The sequence below is a fragment of the Procambarus clarkii genome, chromosome 46 (genome assembly GCF_040958095.1).
Source record: "Procambarus clarkii isolate CNS0578487 chromosome 46, FALCON_Pclarkii_2.0, whole genome shotgun sequence".
NCBI classification, from domain to species: domain Eukaryota; kingdom Metazoa; phylum Arthropoda; class Malacostraca; order Decapoda; family Cambaridae; genus Procambarus; species Procambarus clarkii.
The window spans coordinates 26,276,985-26,302,642 of record NC_091195.1 but is presented as its reverse complement, the minus strand read 5'-3'; the positions used below and the strand labels follow the sequence as shown (position 1 = coordinate 26,302,642).

General features: G+C 41.4%; 1 protein-coding gene across 1 annotated transcript in view; it reads right to left on the bottom strand.

The window, feature by feature from the left end:
• LOC123770570 (uncharacterized) overlaps positions 1–25,658 on the bottom strand; it is a 564,737-nt gene that overhangs the window by 90,637 nt on the left and 448,442 nt on the right. Inside the window, 2 exon segments of the mRNA XM_069301599.1 lie at positions 6,638–6,756; positions 20,990–21,199. Of these exon segments, the coding sequence (XP_069157700.1) occupies positions 6,638–6,756; positions 20,990–21,199 (329 nt within the window).

The following is a 25,658-nucleotide window of genomic DNA, read 5'->3' as shown; positions in this document are numbered from 1 at the left end:
CACGCGCCCCCTAGGGGATTCCCAGGGTCCTGAGCGTTTACTTTAAGAGGACTCGCGCTCAGGTAGTCCCAGGCAGGGTGCTGCAAACCGGCGCCCAAAACTACCAAGCAAACTTCTAAAGCTGAACCCCAGGGACGTGTACACTCACGGGGACCTAGCAGGGGGCGCCACCGATGAGAACAGTGGAAGGGCAAAAACAAACTGAATAAAATGACAGACCCCCCACCAGGCAAAAAGAAAAAGAAAAACAAAACCCCGCAAGAGGACAGCGAACCCCAAGGAACAGAGCCGGCCGCGATGTCGGGAAATACAAGCTGAGCAGCACCCTGCGCCCCTACCAGTGCAAACTGCCTCTTACCTGCCGGTAACAAGGGAGAACAGAACACCCAAGAGCCCAACAGGCGGCCGAAAAACCGAAAGGTAAAACGGACCAGCAGAGGCAGACCCCGAGGAGCCTGTGGAAGGTGGCCCCAAGCCCCAAGGGCAGTACTTACAGGGCACCTAGGGAAGGCAGCCCTAGGCGCATGCAGCCCGAGTACTGAAGATAACTCCTGGCTCTCGCACCCACAAAACTAACACCACACGCAAAGCACAGTGCAGTAGCGACACCGGAGCCAGAGCACACGACCATCGCCTATAGCATCAGCCTCAAGAACTGAGGTGTGGGTAGCCGGCGCGGGGGGTCTGGGGCTCCCCCTTCCCCCTCCCGAGGAGGGGGGAGCTGCGCAGACAGCGGCGCGGCAGTGTGTGACGTCACACTAGTTTGCTTGTTTTCGGTTGGGGAGTTCTATCCACTAGTTCGGTTTTAGGTAGCAATTTTAACCAGAATAGGGGTTTGTTTTGGGGCGCTTACCTTTCTGGGTGCCTGTTCCGGTCGATGGCAGACATAGAATGCTTCCACTAACACGGGGGCTTCTATAGGCCATTGCTCCCCTTGCCTCTCTGAGGGGGCCCGGTTCTGGCCGTGGTCCCCGGTAGGCCTAAGAACTCCATACACATGACTGATGCCAAAGTCTGACATTAGCATATCAGCCTGGGATAGCTCCGGGGAGCCGACGGGGCTCCCCCCAGAAAACACAGCAAAAATACAATTTGGTCGACATACAGCATTGTTTAAAAATAACAGACATGGGTTGACATTATAGGGGTAAGGTAGATTACAGGGAGTTAATTAAGTAGTGCTTAGTTTTTATCTTAAACTGGTTGAGAGAGGTACAGTCTTTAACATGATTGGGAAGGTCATTCCACATTCTGGGTCCCTTGATTTGTAGAGCATTTCTAGTTTGATTAAGTCGTACTCTTGTAATATCAAAAAGGTATTTGTTTCTGGTGTGGTGCTCATGGATTCTGTTACAATCTTCAATGAAGCTTTTAAGGTCAGGATTGGCATTACAGTTCAGCATTTTATATATATATATATATATATATATATATATATATATATATATATAATACACATGAGAGGATGTGCAGGGACTTAATATCTAACATATTCAGAGATTTGAGTAGGGGTACCGAGTGATGTCTGGGGCCAGAGTTGGATATTGTCCTAATGGCAGCTTTGTGTTGAGTAATCAGAGGATGTAAATGATTTTGGGTAGTAGAACCCCAAGCACAAATACCATAGTTGAGAAGGATAGATGAGGGAGTAATAGAGCATCACCAGGGCAGGGTGAAGTACATAATATCTGATCTTAGAAAGAATGCCAACAGTTTTTGAAACTTTTTTTGATATATTTAGAATGTGTCCCTGGAAATTCAGTTTGTGGTCAATGAGAACGCCAAGGAATTTGCCATCTACTTTGTTACAAATTTGGGTATTATTTATACAGAGATTTATTTGATTTGAAGATTTATTGCCAAACAAAATATAGAAAGTTTTGTCAATGTTGAGGGTGAGTTTGTTGGCAGTTAGCCAAAGATGGACCTTATTTAACTCAGTATTCACCGACATTTAGAGGAAGGGGGTCAGGACTGGAGTAAATGAAGGTTGTGTCGTCAGCAAATAGAATTGTTTTGAGGTGTTGGGAGGCATTTGGAAGGTCATTAATGTAGATGAGAAAGAGGAGAGGGCCAAGTATGCTGCCCTGAGGAACACCATTGTTGATGGCTTGGGTGGGAGAAATTGAATTATTTCAGAAACATACTGGAGCCAGTCAGTAAGGTATAATTTGAGGTATTGCAGGGAGTGATCTCTGACTCCATAATGATGTAATTTAAGAAGAGGGTTTTGGTGGTTGACAGTGTCAAAAGCCTTACGCAGGTCCACAAATAACCCAATAGGGAACTCATTTTTATCAAGAATGTGATATTTTTTTTACCCAGAATGTGGGTAAAAAAAAAAAAAAAAAAAAAAAAAAAAAAATACCTTCCCAACCGTGTTAAAGACTGTACCTCTCTCAACCAGTTTAAGATAAAAACGAAGCACTACCTAATAAATTCCCTGTAACCTACCTTACCCCTCTATTGTCAACCCATGTCTGTTTTCTTAAACAACGCTGTTTATCTACCTAATTGTATTTGTGCTGCTTTTTCAGCCATGTTTCCCCCTTTTTTATCTTTATTTTTATTTGTTCTCAACACATTTTATTCTTTATACTTAATTAGTATTAAGTTTTAGTCATTAATGTTTTTCCTGCCCGAAACGCTTTGTGTAATAGTGGCTTTAGACATTGTATGTACTACTTCCATCTATAAATCGTTCAATTTATGTAAAATCTCTTGTATGTATGTACCTTACCTGAATAAACATTCTTTTTTTTTTTAAAGAGCTGCATGTATCAAGTTAATCATACAAATAAGTGCATTGTTAGTGCTTTTTGGGGTCTGAAGCCATATTGACAAGAGCTAAATATATTGTGTTTGGCTAGATAAGAGTAAAGCTGCTTGTAGATTAGTTTTTCAAATATTTTTGACATGTTTGGCAGGATTGACATAGGTCTGTAGTTGTTAACATCTGTGACATCACCACATTTGTGGACTGGGGTTACTCTCACTTTTTTTTTAGAATATCTGGAAAGGTTTGGAGTTCAAGTGACTTGTTTAAGAGCAATGCAATAGCAGGGGCTAAAGATCTGGAGGCTTTTTTGTAAATTGAAGTTGGTATCTCCTCAGGGGCAGTAGACTTAGTTTTAAGGGAAAGGATTATCTCATTAACATCAGTGGAATTTGCAGGCATTAGGTACAGAGACTGTGGATAGTAAGATAGTCCTGAACATCAGTACTGGAAGATGGAATATCATTTGCAAGGGATGACCCAATGGAAAAGAAGAACCTATTGAACTCGTTAGCAGTATCAGAGGCTGTAAGCTGACCATCGTTATTGGACAAGAGTATTGGTTTGTTATTTAAAATCTTCTTTGATCCCAATATTTGTGAAATTGTGCTCCATGTTTTCTTAATGTTGCCCTTTGTTTGGGTAAATTTATCGTCATAGTATTTAGTTTTGGTTCTTCTAATTATTTTAGATAGCAATGACAAGTAATTCTTTGAAAATTCTTTGGAGACGATTCCTAACCTATACTTCTTCTCAAGGTCATGTTTTTTATTAATGGATTTAAGTATTCCCTTTGTAAGCCAAGGATTGTTTAGCCTTTTAGTTGTGACTTGTTTCGTTAGCATAGGACAGTGGGTGTTATAAAGGCTGAGTTTTTTGAAGAAAAGATTGCACTGCTAGGCTGATGTCCCCTATGTTACCTAATTCAAACTCCCAGTTGGTATTAGAAGCAGCAGCTATAAAATTGCCTATAGCAGTTTCATTGTGCAGCCTAAAGCTTATCTCCCTTGCCTCTAGAGGTGGTTTGTTAATGTTAGTTAACAGAAATGTGGGGTAATGGTCTGTAGTGCTATCGATGATTATCCCTGAAGTAAGCAGAGAGGTTATGTTGGTCCAGATGTGATCAAGAGCCGTGGCTGTACTATCAGTGATTCTAGTAGGTCTAGTGATTAAGGGTATGAGGAAGCAGAAATTCATACAGTTGAGGAAGCTGGCAGCAGTAGGGTTTTCAGGCTCGCAGAGGTCAATGTTAAAGTCCCCTGCAATAATTAGATGTTTTTTGTTCAGTCTGTTATCTAGTATTTGATTTCTAAGGTTAGAGTTGAATTTGGACACATCAGTGTTAGGAATTCTATAGACTGCTCCCACAGTCAGGACAGACTCAGCGCCCTTGACTCTGAAACTGGCGAAGATATACTCCCCACAATAGTCTCTAGTTCTAATTACTTTTAAGCATGTTAGTAGTTGGTGGTAGTAAAGAGCAGTACCACCACCTCTCTGAATTGGTCGACAGTTGTGAATTGCTGAGTAGTTTGGCATGTTAAAGAGTTGAACAGTATTCTCTTTTAACCACATTTCAGTAAGTATAATAAAAGAGAATTTGTTGTCAATAGTTTCAATCAAGGCACTAACATCATCGAAATGTTTGCTTAGAGATCTTACATTCAAGTTAATTACAGAGATATTGTGATTATGTGTTAATACATTGTTTACATCATGTGCTGTAAAATATCTGCAATTTTGATCATTAAAGTGATGATTGTCATAGATAGTGGATAAGAGGTTTAGTTCTGGGTCTGTACTTGTCTGCATAAGAAGGCTGGTTGTAGGAAAACAAGGCAAGAAAGGCAATTACAAAATAAAATTTTGATATAAAAGGGGGGGGGGGAAGAAATAAAAATATAAAAAAGACTATACAAGACCAACACAACATGAAAAAAAGAAAAGAAAAATGAGGTAGATTGCTTACAAGTACTCTCAGGTACACTGAGTAATAATCCTGCCATCAGGATTATATCAATAATCTTATTATTATATATATTATATAATAATAATAAATAGATTATATAATAATAATAATCAAACCATCCTGCCCGAAACGCTACGCGTACTAGTGGCTGTACAAGAATGTAACAACTCTTGTATATATCTCAAAAAAAAAAAAAAAAAAAGCATTTTTGAGGCACAGGCAAAGCCAGTGGTACAATGGAGTAAGGAAGTATGGCGAGGCTAGGCAACCTAGGTAATAAATGAAATCAAAGAAAAAAGTTGAATAATAAACATAGGCAAATTTAATCTAATGATTATTAACTATAAATAGTTTAGTTATGTCCTCTATGTCTAATGTATGTCCTCTTAGGCAATCTTTTCCAGAACAGTCCTGTTTCATCCAAATTAAAAACTTGTGGTAGGTATCTCTCAGCCTCTGCAAACTCTCTAAATTCTTCAATAAATCTTTCAGCCGCTGGTTTGTCTGAGCTGGCAGCCTCCCCATGCCTCGCAAAACTATGGATACCACTTCTAAATTTTTCAAACCATCCCCTGCTTGCCTTAAAGTCTATCGTATCTGCACTTGTTCCAGGGGTTTTCTTCACAAGGTCTTCGTGCAATACCCTGGCTTTCTCACAAATGATGGCATCTGAAACACTATCACCTGCTAACTCCTTGTTGTGTATCCAAATTAATAACTTTTCCACTTCACAAATACTTGAGGGTCTTTGTTTCATGATTGTTCTTACGCCTTTTGCCACTTTAGCACTCATAATGTCCTTTTTCTTGCTAAGTATAGTGCATATCATTGATGTGGCTTTGTTGTACTGCCTACAAAGTTCAACAACACGTGTACCATTTTCATGCTTCCAAATGATCTCTTGTTTTTCCTCTATTGTCATCCTCACATGCACTTTCTTGCCTTGATCCTTACCACTGGCTTTCTTGGGATCCATGGCGAGATATATAATAACTTTTATGGTCAAATGGCCAAAAATCTAACAAAACACTGAAAAATCATGGTGAAGAATTCAGGCGGGATAGTCACTGGGTGTGAGGCACTGCTAAACTGAGGGGAAATCGCAGTGCCACCACGCGCTAGGTCGGCCTGTACACATATCAACAGACTCACCTTCCGAGGCAACCCTCACCTTCCAAGGCAAATTTTCCGAGCAAATCCTGCTCGTATTCCGAAAAACTCGTATACAGGGACACTCGTATTCCGAGGTACCACTGTACCTGTAATTATTTTTTGTCAATTATGCTGGAAATTACCTACTTCAAATTATCTATTAGATTAAGGACCTGCCCAAGACACTATGCATTCTAGTGGCTTTACAAAAATGTATAATCATCATTGCTATGTTCTCTCTTAACCCCCCAACAATGTACCTTCTTGTATATAAATAAGTAAATAAATATATAAATGGGGAACCAAAGCTCCTGCTGGTGCTGCCATCTGGCATTGGCTTGCTGTAACTAGCAGGTTAATCCTAACTGCTGGGCAGATAGTTAGCAGAATCATCTGCAGTTTCATTTCCTTTCTCCTCTTTGAGCCTTGCAGTTGTCTGTTATGCTTCTCTTACTTTATAGATGTTTCCTTAGTGAGGGTGGTTATAATTCCCTACTGCTTGCACCTCTGTAACACGGCCAGGTTCTGGCTCTGGTCTCCAGTTGGCAACACACACTCCTAGGGCTGATGTGACACCTGTGGCGCTACCTCCTCACGGTAACTACAGGGAGTCAATGTTCGCTCCCTCCAGAAAATATATTGTTCATTATATTAAAAATGAAATTTGGATGAAAATATATACATGTTTGTAAAGTTATTATTGTAATTAAGATTCAGTTATTTTTTCCTCCTTCACATACCTTCTAGCAACAGCAGAGAAGTTAGCTTCTCGAACACCAGGTTCAACCTCTTTCAGACAAGCAATCTGCACAAAACCCTCTTCAGGAGTGCCTCCACTAAGTTCAGGAGATGTTGAGTACTAAAAGTAAGATGAGAAAAAGGTCAAACATTTTCTGTTCTCTTGTGTGGTTTCAAAATGATTTAAGTTTAAAAGATACAATTTTCCAAGTGAATACAAAAAAACCAGCATTGGATGTAATGAAATGCCAATTTCTGGGTGAGCCTCAGTGGCTCCCTGAAGCTACTATCATTAATAGTGCACCATCTACTGCTAATGCACCAGGCAAGAGCTACGAGGAGAGGTTAGAGGCATTAAATATGCCAAAACTAAAAGACACAAGAAAAAGAGGTGATATGATCACTACATACAAAATAGTAACAGGAATTGATAAAATCGATAGGGAAGATTTCCTGAGACCTGGAACTTTAAGAACAAGAGGTAATAGATTTAAACTAGCTAAACACAGATGCCGAAGAAATATAAGAAAATTCACTTTCGCAAACAGAGTGGTAGACGGTTGGAACAAGTTAGGTGAGAAGGTGGTGGAGGCCAAGACCGTCAGTAGTTTCAAAGCGTTATATGACAAAGAGTGCTGGGAAGACGGGACACCACGAGCGTAGCTCTCATCCTGTAACTACACTTTGGTAATTACACTTAGGTAATTATCTACTAGGACGAATCAACTGTGAAGTTCTATTGGCCTATCGGGAACCACCGCCAGAACTTGTCCCCTTCACAGAGGTGTAGGAAGCTGTGACTTACTTATTTATACCACCACTGGGGGACGGCAACCAGAAAGTCAGCAAAACAAAGACTACGTATGGCTTCAGTAGTAACCACAGACTCAAGAACTGCAGAAAGAACTCCCCCCAGCTATGTAAACAAATTATCAAAATCTCTTGAAACTAGCACAAGCTGGTTGCCCCAACCTCTCCTATTTGTTTGTGGGTTACTAGTTCAGGCAACTGAACAAGCAAAGCACATTGTTTTGTGCGCGATGGTAAAATAATAGCTAGGAAGACTGACTCTGGAAAAACTTGTGTCATAACCACTGAGGCACACCTCACTTCTTTCCTGGATGGCTGTGGGATAACAGCTGTATAACCAGAACATAAATTGTAGTCTCATATACTACCAAAGTGTACTTAAGCTCTGCCTTTCCTTTCCAATTTTTTTTTTTTAATTTGTCATCTTTGTTGTTGACATTTGTTTTTTTACTCTTAATTATTTGGTCTTAGTTAATCCCCTTGTCACTAAACCTAGGGTTCTTTATTACCCTGTTATACTTAAAGAAACTTGGAATTTGTTTCTTAGTAATCATTTATTGGAATTAATTAATAGTATAATTGTTTATGTAAGCATCTACCTCAGTATCATAGTAAAATCTTACAGAAATATAATCGCACCCTGTTTATTTTTAAATTTAGATTTATATTAGAGTAAATTTCTAGATTTACTTAGATTTATGTCATTTTTGGGAATTAACTATCTGAGCTCGCTTTGTTTTCTTAAGTTCATACTAATTATAGGATTTTAACTAACCATTACTAAGCTAATTATATTTAAGATTATTTTACTTTATGATTATTATTTTTCTTATTTTTTTTATTTTACATTTATATTGTCAGTCTTTACTTATTTTTTGTTTTTTCTTTTTACCTAACTTCTGTATCCTTCCTGGCTATCTACAGGATCTTTATTTTACTTCTAATTTGATACTGTTGTATGTGTATTTGCTTCTATTTTTGTGTTTAGCTATAATTACTTTGTTTTTACAGCATATTTGGTATTTAACTGTTTCTGTAATTGCTTGTCTTATTGTATTGTGATCCCTCTGCATTTCCATGCACACTAATATTGATCCTGATCTAAATCTTGTGTCTCATATCTACACCAACCAGCACATTGATCATCATTATTGCAGGTATTACACAGCACACCAGGCAAAAAAAACTCCAAAATAGTACCTGCTTATCAGTTTACAACCAAAATGTTAGATCACTTGGTAAACATTTTGATGGTACAAATGCATTACTCACAGCACTAGGTACTATTTATTGTTCATTTTTTTAACAAACTTGGCTAAGTAAAGAATATACCCAACTCTACTACTTAGCTGGTTATAAACCCATTCACAACTGTAGGCCTAATAAAAAAAGGTGGTGGCACAGCCATATATTACCGAGATACATTTATCTGCAACAGTGTCATTAGTGATAGAGATGACTACTGTGAATATACTTTTGCTCAGTTTACAATTAAATCCCTTAAATCCTCCTTGACTATTGGAGCCATCTATAGATTTCCCAATACTAACATAGCTTCATTCTCAGATAACCTAAGGAATCTTATTATAAACAACAATCTCAACAAAAACCACATCATCCTGGGAGGAGACTTCAATATTGACCTGGGTCAACAAACTTGCTCTCAAATTTACCATTTCCTTAACAGCATGAACTTCTGTATGCTAATCCCCACAATCACCAAACCCACCCGAGTCACTCAAACATCAGCCACTACCTTGGATCACTATGGACTAACATAACAGCTCCCCTTGTATCTGGTATAATCTACGACAGAACAACTGACCACTATCCTACCTTTCTCATAGCGAACATGGACATACCACCACCAGAAAGCAAGAAACTTATATTCAGATTACACAGTGAATCAGCTATAGGCAACCTTACAAATGCACTTCACAATATTATCTGGGAATCTGAATTCAATAATACTCAAGATATAAATTCATTAGCTAACCTCTTCCTCTCCAAAACTCTAAACCTCTACAACACACATTGTCCCCTCCTTTCCAAGCAAGTGTAGCGAGTAGATTATCCCAATAATATACTCGCTCCAAATGCTTTGTTAATATTCCTGTCAACCTTTGGAGATGAATGAGGTGAGGCGTTGCCCGGGCATATAAGCAGCAGGATAGCAAACATTAACCAGAGTCTACTTTCAAGTGTGGTCTAGAGCAGACACTTGCGAGATACTGTACCAACGCTCAGTGCGCTCAACTCTCACCAACGTATCACCTGTGTACTTCTGTATATTCGACCAAATATATATATAGTATCTTAGTGTCTGTGTTTATTTGTCACCATACTTTACGTAACAATAGAACCGTTACACAAGTAACTGACAAAAGAATAAACAATCTATGGCTCACAAGTGGCATATTCAAATCAATCAACAAGAAACATGAATATAAAAAGAAACTTAGGATTGGCCTAGTTACAAAGGAAGTAGTTGATAGGTACTCATCAATGTTTACCAGTATCATAAGAAAGGCAAAACTTTCATATTATGAGAATAGATTCAATGAAGCAAAAGGCAACATGAAAAGCACATGGAAAACCATCTCTGGTATCCTAGGAACTAAACAACACTCACGTAACCAAATAAAACTCTATAAGGATAGCAATACACCGTCAACTGATTTAGAAATGGCAAATGAATTTAACAGCTTCTTTTCATTGGTTGGTGCTAATCTTGCCAGAAAAATCCCACAGACTCAAGACACATATTCAAAATTCAAATGTTTATTCAGGTAAAGTACATATACAAGAGGTTATACAAAAATTGATAGATTTATAGATAGAGCTAGTACATACAATGCCCAAAGCCACTATTACGCAAAGTGTTTCGGGCAGGAAAAACATTAAAGACTAAAACTTAATACTAATTGAGATTAAAGTATAAAATGTGTCGAGAACAAATAAAAATAAAAAAGGGGGAACATGGCAGAAAAAACAGCACAAATACAATTAGGTCGACAAACAGCGTTGTTTAAAAAATAACAGACATGGGTTGACAATACAGGGTAAGGTAGGTTACAGGGAATTTATTAGGTAGTGCTTAGTTTTTTATCTTAAACTGGTTGAGAGAGGTACAGTCTTTAACATGATTGGAAAGGTCATTCCACATTCTGGGTCCCTTGATTTGTAGAGCATTTCTAGTTTAATTAAGTCGTACTCTTGGAATATGAAAACGATATTTGTTTCTGGTGTGGTGCTCATGGGTTCTGTTACAACCTTCTATGAAGCTTTTGAGGTCAGGATTGGCATTACAGTTCAGCGTTTTATATATATAAAACACATGAGAGGATGTGCAGTGACTTAATATCTAACATTCAGAGATTTGAGTAGGGGTACCGAATGATGTCTGGGGCCAGAGTTGGATATTGTCCTAATAGCTTTGTGTTGAGTAATTAGAGGATGTAAATGATTTTGGGTAGTAGAACCCCAAGCACAAATACCATAGTTGAGATATGGATAGATGAGGGAGTAATAGAGCGTCACCAGGGCAGGGCGAGGTACATAATATCTGATCTTAGAAAGAATGCCAACAGTTTTTGAAACTTTTTTTTATATATTTAGAATGTGTCCCTGGAAATTCAGTTTGTGATCAATGAGAACACCAAGGAATTTGCCATCTATTTTGTTACAAATTTGGGTATTGTTTATCCTGAGATTTATTTGATTAGAGGATTTATTGCCAAACAGAATATAGAAAGTTTTGTCAATGTTAAGGGTGAGTTTGTTGGCAGTTAGCCAAAGATGGACTTTATTTAGCTCAGTATTCACTGTGACATTTAGAGCAAGGGGGTCAGGACTGGAGTAAATGAAGGTTGTGTCGTCAGCAAATAGAATTGGTTTGAGGTGTTGGGAGGCATTACTGTGTATGCTTGTAGTGCATGTTCTCTCTATTCCTTCAATTTCAGAAATCTCTCCTACTCTGAAAGGGGAGGAGAGTATTGAGTAATATTCAAGGTGAAACAGCCTAAGTGATTTGAGAAAGAGCAATGTGGTGGCATTCCTGGTTTTGACGATTCTCATAATCAACCCTATAATTTTCCTGGCTGATGTTACATTACCAGTTATGTTCAATAAACATCATGACATTTAACATCATTTCTATACCCTGTACATGTTGTTTCCAGTCTATTAGAAGAGATGGTTGAATTTTGCATCCTACATCAAGTTTTAAGATCCCTAATCTTTTTATGTCTAAACTACTGGAATTTATTACTATTGAATGTCATATATTCTGTTGCCCATTGGAAGATATTACCGATACCTGTTTCTAGTCGATACCTGTATCAATTTGTGCTGTCTAAAGTGTAACCTGATGTCTTATTCCTTCCAATATATCCTCTTTCTTGAAATTGCAAACAGAATTTTCAGCAAATGTTTCAGATGCATTTAAGTAATTAAGAGTTTTGAAGAAACATTTAAAGTACTATCAATGTTTATTAACCCTTAAACCGCACAAATCATACCTATATGATTTCAGTGACAAAACCGAAACAGCGTACATCATATATATATATATATGATTTCGTATCTAGCGCTATAATTTAAACACCCCGCCTGGGATAGGGGCAGCTATAGTGCAGCCACGACCGATAGTTGCCAGATGCCACCTAGAAAAAAAATCCAGGCCAACATTCTTGGGTGTAAGAGCTTCAGTATTGAGCAAGCCACCAAGGCTGGTGCATGCAGCACGAGCTCACAGCACCACTGTTCAGCTTGTGACCACAGCATCGCCTACAAATGCCATAATATATATGATCGTGCTATTATTTAGCGATGATAGTATTACAGAAGACCCCTGACTGTGATAAAACTGACCAGGGTTCTGATAATAGCAGGATTGTGGTGATATTTAGTGCTGTGCTCCATGGAGGGAGGAGTAATGCTGTGGGAGGGAGGGTTGTGGCGTCATCTTTTGACTGTGTGTGGCCACCTTTTATTGACTGCACTCACCATACCAGCTTAGTGGTTCGCTATGGTGAACACAAATGTAGATATTTATATATAATGTGTGTATAGAGGGTATAAACAGCAATAGTAGAAAGTTGGGAGCCACCACTTTGGTGAGGGAGGAGCGTCATCTGCACAACTTGTCATGTCTGCTGGTGGCCACTATGGTCTTTGCGCACCATACCAGTTTACTTGTACAAGTATAGTGTATAAAACGGGTAGATACTTATATATAATGTGTGTATATAGCGTAATAACACCACAAACAGTATTGTTGGAGGAGAAATATTAGTGCATCTGGCCTTGAGGGCGGCCGCCACCAGCTGACTGTGTGAGTAGCTACGTCTTTGCCTTTACTCACCATACAAGCTTAGATGTACAGTTATGGTGAACAAAACATGTAAATACTTATAGCGTCTGTGCATAGTGAATAAATCCAAAAACAGTTTTGTGGGAGGAGATAGAGGTGTTGTTGAGGGAGGGAGTGGCTGGCTGGTGTGTGGCGGTCACTCCTCGTTGCATTTTGACTCAAGGCCAACTTAGTGGTTCGTTATGGTGAGCAAAACATGCAGATACTTATATATAACCTGTGTATATAGTGTAATAACAGCAAAACTATTTGTTTATTGTTTTATGAACATAATAATTGAATCACTAATATGCACACCATATTTTTGAGTACAGCGATGGTTCACACATTTTATTATATAAATATATCACAATTCACTCTATTGAATAATATTACTGCAAAAAACTAAGAAAAAATCAATCAGAGACATTGAAATAATTAGGTAATATATTTGTGGCAACTGCCGCCTGACAGCTCGAGCAGAGTAGACCTCGTCTGGCGAAGGCTCTGTCAACGCCCCTTTTTTGCCACACTTCCCTACCCTATTGCGGCTAAAATATGCCACCTACGATTTTTTTTATTTTTTTCGGTGATCAGGAAACAAAAATGAACACTTCTACAAGACAAAAGAATTTTTTTTTTTTTTTTTTTTTTTTTTTGTGCCTGTGGGTGTTAAATCCATTTGGACTCCTAGCGGTTTGAGGGTTAAAGAATTCAAATAATTGTTAATTTCATATATACTGTATGTAGTAATTACATCTCACATTAGAACAAATTTAGGAAAAAATAAGGGTAACTTCCAGAAAGTGCAGGAAAATGAGAAAACAACGCCACAAAATAAAGAACGAGGGGAAAAAAAAAAAGCATAAAAAAATTGAAATAGAATACTGTAAGAATAGAAAGCTCAGAAAGATATTAGTCTTTAGGAATTAGGAAAATGGAGAAGACAATCATGTAGTGCTTCACTAAGAACAGCTAGATGTCCATGAGTGATGTAAGGAACATCAATCTTTGTTTAATTTCTGTATTTCCATAAAAGTAGTTAACAAGAGAAAAACACCTCAATGTTATTAGGCAATTTACCAATTGTTACACATCTGTCTCATACACAATATTATTTCATTCTTCCATACCTTGAGTTACCTTGAGGTGCTTCCAGGGCTTAGCGTCCCCGCAGCCCGGTCGTCGACCAGGCCTCCTGGTTGCTGGACTGATCAACCAACCAGGATCCATAGCCAAGACTTCCTGGCATTACTTACATCACTCATAAATAATCCAGCCCATCCTCCTGTTTTGGTTGTACTTATACTCACGATGAGGACCATAGTATATATATCGACTTACAACAAATTAGAGAGTAGAAATCTGAACTATTGAGTTGGACAAACTGGAAACTATTTTTTACTAGTGTTGCTTTGACAAACTAAACTAACCTAACCTTCCTAGGCTTAATACACTATATCTAATACAGTGGAACCTCTATTAACGAGTTTAATCCGTTCTGGCATCGAGCTCGTTACCTGGAAAACTCGTCTTTGGAAACAAATTTCCCCCTTTTAAAATAAAGAAAATAAATTTAATCTGTTCCACTCCCAAAAACATCCATACTTGTATGACATTTTTTAATGTAAATATAATACTGCACATGTAATTATAAATGTTTTGTTGTACTGTTTTAATGTTTACTTTACCTTATGAAGAGTCGTTGCTGGCTTGAGGGAGACGATGGGGAGGTGGGAAGGAGGAGAGGGGTTATGGTGTGGAAGGAGAATCCACCTCTGAGTCAGGCGGGCTCTCTCTTCTTGGGATTTTCACCCCACTGGGACCAGGTTGTGGTTCACTATCACTGGCTCTTCTTTTCTCTACTTTTGGAAAGAACTTTTCTGTTGACAATTGCTTTTGTCTTTGTTTTAGGATGTCCCTAAAACGAGACGGCAAATTGTCATTAAACATATTCACACACCGGGTTGTCACTGCTTGATCAGGGTGATGTCAGTGGAAGAGGCAGCATCCTCCCTTACCTCCTCATTCCCTTACTAATGGTGTAAATTGTTGATGAGGACTTGCCATACTCCCTTGTGAGATCAATCACACAGACACCACACTCATGCTTTGCTATAATTTCCTTCTTCAAATCCACAGTAATTGTATCTTTCTTCCTCTTGACAACACTAGCAAGCAGCTTCTTTGGAGACATCGTGTGTTACAAATTATAGTCGCAAAACCACTAAAAACCCAAAGAAAAGTGCAAATAAATCCAGAGGGATGCTTGTCGTGTGAGATACAACAACAACACTGGCGTCGGAGGCGTCCGAGAATTTGTGAGAACCCGCGAGACGCTAGGAAGCACCATGTGGTTTCACTCGTTAATAGAAGCGAGCTCGTCAATAGAGACAAATTTGCTGCGAGTGGCTTGCTCGTTATTGGAAAAACTCGTTAATAGAGCCACTCGTTAATCGAGGTTCCACTGTACCTAATATAGTACACGTGTGTGTTATACTAAGCCTAGGAATATTTAAGTTTGTTTTCTGTGGGGAGCCCCTATGGCTCCCTGGAGCAATTAGGCTAAAATGTGTGTGATATATTAGAACGGGGCATTAGCTATAGAGTTTGACCTACCAGGTACCACAAGCCAGAACCTGGCCCTTTAGGGAAGTTGCAGGGAGCAATGGTCCTGGATCCTTATCTGCCATCGACTGGGGTTAGGCACCCAGAAAAGTCGGCATAACAAAAACAAACCTCACATGGTATAAAACTAACAATTAAAACCGAAAAGAGAGGTAAACTCCTCCAATCCCAAGGAAACAAACAAACAAGTAAACCTCACACCCTACTGCCATGGCACTCATACGCACAACCTTCCCCTCCCCAAGAGGGGTAGAGGGGGAGCCCCAGACTTCCTTGCACTGGCTACTTAGTCATCCAGTTCATTAGCTAATGTGGTCCAGGACAGACGCTTCTCTGGCCTTGGTTTCCAATGCAGTGTTTGTCTTCGTGGCGACCTCTGCAGTGTTGTTGTGTGTGGTGGCCAGGTGTTTCTCATCAGTGCAGCGGCTGCATGTGCTTAGGGCTTCCTTCCCTAGGTGCCCTGTGAGTACTGTCCTTGCGTGTTAGGGTTATCTTCCTTGGTGCATTTGAGAAATCCATTTACGATAAGGGTTCTTGCTTCTTGGCATTTACCCTACCCTTGGGGCCGGCTGGGGTTTTGTAGCCCTTGTTTGGCATTGGGTAGGAAGTGGAATTCTGCTAGTTAGGGCGTCAAGGTGTTGTGCTGCATGCCTACCTATGCAGCGGCCAGTTCCTGTTTCCTCTGAAGACATACTTTAGCTGGGTTTTTTTTTTTTTTTCCTTGCCTGGTGGGGGTCTCCCTGGTGTGGCTATCGTTCCATTTATATTATTTTGGTGGCCCTCTGCTAGGACTCCATACTTGTAAATGTCACAGGGGTTTCAGTGTTTTGCTCTCCTCCTTGTTAGCTTTGAGTATTAACCAGTTAGCAACACCTTGCCCAGGCTTCCCATAGCAGTCAGCCTACAGGCCCTGGAAAAATCTGTCGGGACTCGGTGGACCACGAGATGCATCTTCTAGGTTCCAGCCCACCTTCTGTGGGTTTGCAGGTTGCTGTGTGCCCTTGTCTCAAAGTCCCAGTCACCTCTTTTGCCTCTGTCATGCTGCCTGTTGGGTCAATGACACCTTTGATCCTGAGTCTTGCAGGTCGTGTTCTCTGTTCTCTATTACTATTCTGATGACATTTCTGTACAGGGTACAGGCAGCATCTGCAATGCATGCTAAGTTCAGGTTGCTGCAATGCGCGCTAGCTTGGTTTCCCACCCAGATGCTGCGCGGCTGCCCCACTTTGGTTATAGGAACCCAGACCTAGGGCGTTAGTCGCTTCGACTTTGGTTCAGTCAGTGCTCCCTGGTCCTCTTCTTGCTGTTCCTCTCCCCCCCGTCCTTCCCCCACCCCTGCTTCCGGCTCCCAAATGTCTGAGGGATTCTGGGTCAGTGCAGGGTTTTCGTTGGTATTGAGAATTTGGCAGCTTTGGGGCTGCCCCGTTTAGGTTGGGGACAGAGGCATTCGAGCCAGTTCCTCCTACCGCAGCTTCTGGGTCCCACTAGCAGGCCCTTCTTTTCAGCCTTTCCTCTGGACTCTGCCTTTTCTTCAGGATAGTGAGTATGGGAAGACTACTCTGCTCCGGGACCCAATTGGGGGGGATCCCAGGGTTGGGGAGGAGTCAACCCGGAGGCCCTCGCCCTTTGTCCCTGCTTGGGTATTCATGCCCTACTTGCGGGGCTTGTTGTGACAGGGGTAGTGATTTTCTTATCCCCTTTCCCTGCATGAGTATGTTTTTTTTCTGGTGTTTTCTGGCCGTTTTCTGTTCCTCTGGGAATGTTTGAGTGTTGATTTTACACCAGGTTTTCCGTTTTGTCTGTTTTGGGTCTGGGCCCTAGGGTTTGGGCTCAAGTGTCCCTGTCTGTTATGCTTCCTCCCACACCTTGTCCCTTGGTTTTCGGTCTGTTTTGATCGTTTCGCTTGGGGTTCCGTCTGGAGGCTGTGCTTTGCTTTTCTGTGGTGTGGAGGTTTCTTCCTCTTGGGGCCCCCCTTTGTGGGTTCAGGGGGCTTTGTTTCCTCGTATGTGACCCGGTTCTGCCCTGTGGGGTTCCGGAGTCTTCCTGGCTTGCAGACTGATCTTTTTGGATCTTGGCACGTGTTGTGGTCATGCTGGAACTTGCTGGATTCTCAGGGTTTGGCTAACCATGACTTTCATGTCTGGGGTGTGTCCTATGTCCTGGTGGACAATTGCTCCCTGAAACCTCTCTGAAGGGGCCAGGTTCTGGCTCTGGTCCCTGGTAGGTCTTAACTCCTTAGCTAATGTCCCAATTTAATATAACATACATTAGCCCACTAAGCTCCAGGGAGCCTCCGGGGTTCACCCAGAAAATGGCGTTTCATTACATTCAACGCTGGTTTTTTCTAATTTTTTTCCTGGATTTTTTTCCCCCCATTTTCTCTCTTTTCGTAGGTTGTCTTTTATTTTGGATCGGGTTATCTTGTACTTTCTGTCTTGGCTTTTACATGATTATCCTTTGACGGCACAAGGGCTTCTGCTCTTTCGGTCCTGGTAGTAGGTTTGTTCGCTTGCAGCCATCTCCTTTTCTGGCGAAGATCGAGACAGCTGCTTTCCGAAGGGGTCCTTGGGTCATTTATGCTTGGTTGGTCAGGCTGGGGGTGCATCATGTGTTGTGTCCGGTTGTAGCTCTCTGCCGTTATCTGCATGCCTCAGCTTCGGTGGCTGGGGATGCGCTTTGGGTTGATCCGGTTTCCCTCATTCCCTATTCCAGGGCTCGGGTCTCCCAGATCGTCCGCAGGGTTTTTAAGTCTGACCAGTCTGCGGTCTATCCTCGTGCCCATGATGTTAGGAAATTTTGCTGCTTTGGCGGCTGTGTTTGACAACATGTCTTGGGATGATATTCGGGTGCTTGGGACTTAGGAGGTTGAACAGGGTCCAGGCCACCTGTTCTTTGGTTAACGTTCCTGCTCCTGGCTGTTCCTGCATTGTTTTGGGTCACAAGCTGCAGCCAGTTGTCTCAACTTCGTGTTGAGTTTGTGGCGGCTGCCTCCTGGGTAAGTCAATCTTTTCTTTATCTTTGGTTATGTAGCTCCAGGGAGCCATAGGGGCTTTCCACAGAAAACAAGCATTGAATGTAATGAAACACCATTTTCTGGGTGAGCCTCAGAGGCTTCCTGGCAATCCTCCCTCCCTCTGGTTGGCATTTTTTCGTATTGTTTGATAGGGCTTAGGGGGAAGAGCTGCACGGACAAGCAGTGCAGCAGTGGAGCGTGACATTTGCTTCTTTCCTTGGGATTGGAGGGAGTTCTACCCCTGTGTTCGGTTTTTAGTTGTTAGTTTCTTACCATGTGGGGTTTGTTTTGTTATGCCTATCTTTCTGAGTGCCTAACCCCGGTCGATGGCAGATAAAGAAAACCCCCAACCGCAAGGGGGTTTTCCAGGGCCAATGCTCCCTGCACCCTCTCTGAGTGGGCCAGGTTCTGGCTCATGGTCAAACAGTCATGGTCTCTGGTAGGTCAAACTTCAAAGCTAATGCCCTGGTCTAATATATCACACATTAGCCCGATAAGCTCCAGGGTGCCATAGGGGCTCACACAGAAAATGGCTTTTCATTACATTCAATGCTGGTTTTTTTGCTTCATTTATTTTTTAAAGTGTGACGTACGATTATGTTACATTGTTGGGTAGATTAGATACACAGTGTTTAGTGAGTTTTATATTTATTTAGTAGTCCTGGATACAGCAGTGTCGTAGACATTGAGACGGAGCCTGGAGCAGAGCAGAGAGCCAAGTGTGGCCGGAGTTGAGGAGCTCTATGTGGGAAAGCGTTGTAGCTCGATGCAGTCCTAGTCTGTTGTCTGTTCTGTGTCAAAGCTGTAGCGTCTTGGAGGCGATTAGAACTGCCTATGCCGAGTGCTACATTCTTGACTGGCAATTGTACTGTTGTCTATTCTCATATCGCTTCCTTATATTTGGTGACTACCCCTCACCTTTCTCTACTAGGATAAGAGGATGTGAGAACTGTTACCTGTAATTAGGGATAGGATTATAGCTTGTGTAGTTAGTGCTAATTAGTTATGCCCTTAAGATAATGAGATAATGGATCAAGTACAAGGATTACTCGCTACAGGACTCCCCCTACCAGGGAATGAAAGAAAAGCAATACAATAAAAAATATGAGGCTACTGTTCCCTGGGTCGCTGTGGAACATGTAGTCCGGTACCAAAAGATGCAGGCAGTATGTGGACAAGCTCGGTGTAGCAGGAGAGAAGAATGTGCTTGATTGTTGCGTCCTTGGGTCGATGGTGGGGCATTTAGATCTGGGACAGATGGGCTTGGGCACCAGGACAAAAGGAGGTTATGTAGGCACATAGGTAGGACAACGAGGGAATCAGACTGCTACAGCTGAATTGTCCTGGAGGTGACAAAGAATCGGAAATGCAAGCTGCAAGTCCTGTACTGCGCAAGGTTCTTGAGTCGGTAGAGTATCAGAATGCAGTTAACGTGTAGATGAATCTGATGACAGAGCAGCTGTTGTGGACGTCCCTGTAGGACAAGCAGTGCCCTGGCAGCGACGGAGAGTCGGCAGGACAGGCTGTAGATCCTACATGATGTAATCATTGATGAGGCTGTCAGATGAGTGAGTAACGATTGTGGAGCAGCAAGCCGTAGCAGATGAAAAATGCAGAGATGATCGCAATGAAAATCATAGCTGTGAAGAGGGTGTTGGCAGAGTTCCATGACGGGTGGCTGGTGTCCACAGGATGCAGCAGCAGTAGAGGTCCAGTGAGAGTCCATGTTGTAGTCCATCGTGGCTGGGTATCGAAGACACTCTCTGGGGGTCACCAATGTGATGTACGATTATGTTACGTTGTTGGGTAGATTAGATATGTACACAGTGTTTAGCAAGTTTCATATTTATTTAGAAGTCCTGGATACAGCAGTGTCGTGGACGTTGAGACGGAGCTTGGAGCAGAGCAGAGCCGAGAGCCGAGTGTGGCCAGAGTCGAGGAGCTCTCTGTGGGAGTGTGTTGTAGCTCGATGCAGTCCTAGTCTGCTGTATGTTCTGTGTCGAAGCTGTAGTGTCTTAGAGATGATTAGAACTGCCTATGCCGAGTGCTACATTCTTGACTGGCAATTGTACTGTTGTCTATTCTCATATCGCTTCCTTATATTTGGTGACTACCCCTCACCTTTCTCTACTAGCATAGGAGGATGTGAGAACAGTTACCTGTAATTAGGGATAGGATTATAGCTTGTGTAGTTAGTGCTAATTAGTTAAGCCATTAAGATAATGAGATAATGGATCGAGTATAAGGATTACTCGCTACAAAAGAATTCCTTAATAGCCAATATACTACTACTATGTAAAAGCTAAGTACATATGAATTTGTGACTATTGAGGACTGTCACAATAGTCACTATCTAAACAGGAGGATGGGTTGAATAATCACCTGACCATCCAACCTGACTCCTAATAATTTCTTGTAAAGCCAAATTTTCATTTTAACATTAAATGACTTCTTAGTATTAAATAAAAATGCATTTTATCATTCCTCACTCTTTACCATTTATCATCCTGTAGTAGTGGTCAAAAAAGAAGGGAAACAAATATATTTTACCATTAGTAAGAGCCCTGGAGAAACCACATCTTCTGGATTAGCACTCAAAACGTAATCTGGCTGAGATGATGAATGCCCTGCTCTCAAGGCGGACCAAGGTGGGCGGCACCATGTGAGTGTTCCATTACTGCGCTCCAGTCGGAGGTACACCAAACAACTGCGTCCACACTCAGGGTCCCAGTGAACTACTGTTGTGCCATGATGCAGGATCTAATTATGGTATAAACAATAACATTGAGTCCAAAACCTAGTCAAGATAAAACTAATTATAAAATACTTAAATCAGATGTCAGATTTGTCACCTGAAATCAGATTAATTAAATACTTAAATACTTAATAAAAACAGATGTACATCATATTTTTTATATTTTCAATGACCAATTATTAAATTTTAGTGTCATTTCTATGGTACTAAAAGGAATCAATAATACATCATTTAAAAACTGCTGCTAAAAAGTAAATTGTAACCCATTGTACATCATTAATAGGGTTTACTTTTTAAGTAAAGCCTCCTTGGTAAGCTCTCTTCAGCCTTGGCACAGACACCTCCAGGAAATTTCTAATGACAGGCTGTCGAGGGACTTTGCATCCTACAAACAAATATCCATATAAACTGAACAAATCCACAAGGACCGTGATAAGGGTTTGAATCGATGTCCAGGATGATCCCAGACATGCCTTAGTCGATTGTGCCATGACATGGTTAAACTGCTGCTCTTAAATTTTAAGTAAACTTAAACTTATCACGGCCCTTGTGGATTTGTTCATTTGATGTATCATGCTATTGTGATTTGTGTGTGTGTACCCATATAAACTGTCTAGTTCCCAATTATGCTTAGTGAAGAGCACATTTCAATCCTCCACGAGAGAAATTGCCTGCTGTATCAAATACTAAAAACACCAATTCCCCTCCAAATAATTCTTTGTAACATTTAAATCCTCAATACTCATTCTAAACTACCAAAGCACCCAGTAGCCACCTTAGCTGAAATCAGGCAGCAGATCTTCTGACTAGAGTGCATGGAGGGGCAATGCATAAAACCAGCGTTGAATGTAATGAAACGTCATTTTCTGGGCGAGACCCGGAGGCTCCCTAGAGCTATCTGGGCTGATACAGAGTACTAGCTTTGGGCATTAGTCAATGTACATGGAGTTTAGGCCTACCAGAAGACTACGAGCCAGAACCTGGCCCCCTCAGAGGCGTGAGGAGGATTGGCCTATAGACACACCTTGTATATAATTTAGAAGTACTCTATGCCTGCCATCGACAGAGTCGGTCGATGGCAGACATAGATAGGTGTATCCCATAAAGATATGCATCCCAGAACATCCTCCCATTCTGGGTAAGAATTGCTACCAAAGCCGAACATGTGGATAGAACTCCCCATGGAGAAAATGAGCAAATGAGCATGACGTCATCTCATTACCAACGCGCCGCTGTGTGCACAAACCGCCCCCACCTTCTCTCCGGAAAGGGGAAAGGGGAAACCCCAAACCCTCCGCCGACTACCCAAGCCTGCCAGTTCTTAGACTGGAATGTCAAAACGCGCGAAAAGAAATCGCCGATCAGAGGGAGAGAGGATGCCGGGGATCCTCCGGGTCTCGCCCAGAAAATAGCGTTTCGTTACATTCAACGCAGGTTTTCTGGGGAAAGCCCCCTTTGGCTCCCCGGAGCTACTTACCCAAAGAGAAAACAAAAAGAACTTACCCGGGTGGCGGTCGTTCCTCACATCTCAATGTGAAGTTAAGACAATTGCCTGCAACTGCCGACCCAATGCAACACAGGGCCGACCAGGCCCAGCAACACTGACCCGGTAGCGACCAGCCAGGACCCTGTTCAACCTCTAAAAGCCCCGCGCCTGGATGTCAGCACAAGACATGTTATCAAAAACAGCAGCAAGGGCAGCAAACTTACGAATATCATGGGCGTGGGGACAAACCACAGGCTGGCTGGACCGAATAGCCCTGCAGACAACCTGGGGGACCCGAACCCGGGAACAGGGAAGAAGGGAAACTGGGAAAGGGAAACAAATAACGACAAAGCCGCAACCGAACAACACATTTCAAATTCAAAAATTCAAATGTTTATTTAGGTAAAGTACATACATACAAGGGGTGACACAGATTTTGATGAATTTATAGATAGAACTAGTACATACAATCCCTAAAGCCATTATTATGCAAAGCATTTCGGGCAGAAAAAACACTAAAGACTAAAACTTAATACTAATTGAGATTAAAGTATAAAATGTGTTGAGAAAATATAAAACTAAAAAAAGGGAGGAACATGGCAGGAAAACAGCAAAAATATAATTTGGTCGACAAACGGCATTGTTTAAAAATAACAGACATGGGTTGACATTATAGGGGTAAGGTAGGTTACAGGAAGTTAATTACGTAGTGCTTAGGTTTTATCTTAAACTGGTTAAGAGAGGTACAGTCTTTAACATGATTGGGAAGGTCATTCCACATTCTGGGTCCCTTGATATGTAGAGCATTTCTAGTTTGATTAAGTTGTACTCTTGGAATATCAAAAAGGTATTTGTTTCTGGTGTGGTGCTCATGGGTTCTGTTACAACCTTCAATGAAGCTTTTAAGGTCGGGATTGGTATTACAGTTCAGTGTTTTATATATATATATATAATACACATGAGAGGATGTGCAGTGACTTAATATCTAACATATTCAGAGATTTGACAAGGGTACCAAGTGATGTCTGGGGCCAGAGTTAGATATTGTCCTAATAGCAGCTTTGTGTTGAGTAATTAGAGGACGTAAATGATTTTGGGTAGTAGAACCCCAAGCACAAATACCATAGTTGATAAGATAAGGATAAGTAGAGATAAGGATAGATGAGGGAGTAATAGAGCGTCACCAGGGCAGGGCGAGGTACATAATATCTGATCTTAGAAAGAATGCCAACAGTTTTTGAAACTTTTTTTTAATATATTTAGAATGTGTCCCTGGAAATTCAGTTTGTGGTCAATGAGAACGCCAAGGAATTTGTTACAAATTTTGTTACAAATTTGAGTATTATTTATCCTGAGATTTATTTGATTTGAGGATTTATTGCCAAACAAAATATAGAAAGTTTTGTCAATGTTGAGGGTGAGTTTGTTGGCAGTTAGCCAAAGATGGACTTTATTTAGCTCAGTATTCACTGTGACATTAAGAGCAAGGGGGTCAGGACTGGAATAAATAAAGGTTCTGTCATCAGCAAATAGAATTGGTTAGCAATTGGTTTGCACATGATGCACCCCCGGCTTTACCAACCAAGACTCAACAACCCACAGGCCCCTCCGGAAAGCAGCAGTCTCATTCTTCAACAGAAAAGAAGGAGACAGCTGTAGCAAAACAAAACGATCACCTAACCCAAAAGAGCAGAAACCCCTGCTCCAGGAGAGCATGAAGCTCCCCGACCCGATCTCGAGAGGCCAATGCCAGCAGGAAAAGAGCCTTCGGTAAACAATCTGGAACCAAAGGGGCTACCACAAACTGAGGGGAAGAGAAAAAGGAGAGCACCCGATCCAAAGACCAGGATGGTTCAGGGAGCGCATGACCAGGCCGGAGGTGAAACAATGCCCAAGATAGCTTTCAGAACGGCGCCGAAGTAACATCAATGCTGAATGCCAGCTGCAGAGGCTCTGCCAACGCCACATGAAATGAGGCAACAGTGTTCAGCCTAAGATGATGGTCCTGAAACAACCACCAAAGAAGGGACAAGACAACCCAAACAGACATAGAAGTAACATGAGGAAGGGTCAGAAAGAACCTGAAGGACCGCCAAGAAACTTCACACTGTTGCCGAGACGAAGCCTTCAGGTGGGACACCATAAAAGAAGCCACCTGATCACCATACAAGTGGTGATAGACTAGAGTCAGAAAGACCAGATGCAAAGACTCGAGGAGAAGACAAATGAACAAATCCACAAGGGCCATGATGAGGGTTCGAACCCATGTCCGAGAGGATCCCAGACCTTCATTTGAAGGTCTTGGGATCAGCTCCTGTAGCCTTTCCTCGTAGCTCATACCTCTCAGTTCTGGGACGAGTCTAGTGGCATACTGCTGAATCTTCTCTAAATTTGTCTTGTGTTTAACTAGGTATGGACTCCAGGCTGGAGCTGCATATTCCAGGATTGGTCTGACTTAAGTGGTATACAGGGTCCTGAACAATTCCTTACACAAGTTTCTAAAGGCAGTTCTTATGTTGGCCAACCTACCATGTGCCGCTGATGGTATCTTTTTGATGTGGGCCTCCGGGGACAAGTTTGGTGTGATATCATCCCCCAGATCTTTCTATTTGACTCTTGCAGGATTTCACCTCCCAGATGGTACCTTGTGTTCAGTCTTCTGCTCCCTTTGCCCAATTTCATTACTTTACACTTTCCTGAGTTGAACTTTAGCAGCCATTTTCTAGACCATTCCTCCAGTTGGTCCAGGTCATCCTGGACGAGTGGCTTTACAAGAATGTAAACACATCATGCTATGTACTCTCATAAACCCAATGTATCTTCATTTATACAGGGTATATATATAAATATATAAAATAAACTACTGATTTCTGCCATGTTTTAACCCTTAAATGGTGCATGGTTATATACCATTTGACACCCACAGGCGCATAAAAAAAAAAAACTTTTTTTTCTTCCTAACCTGTTAATTTGTGTTC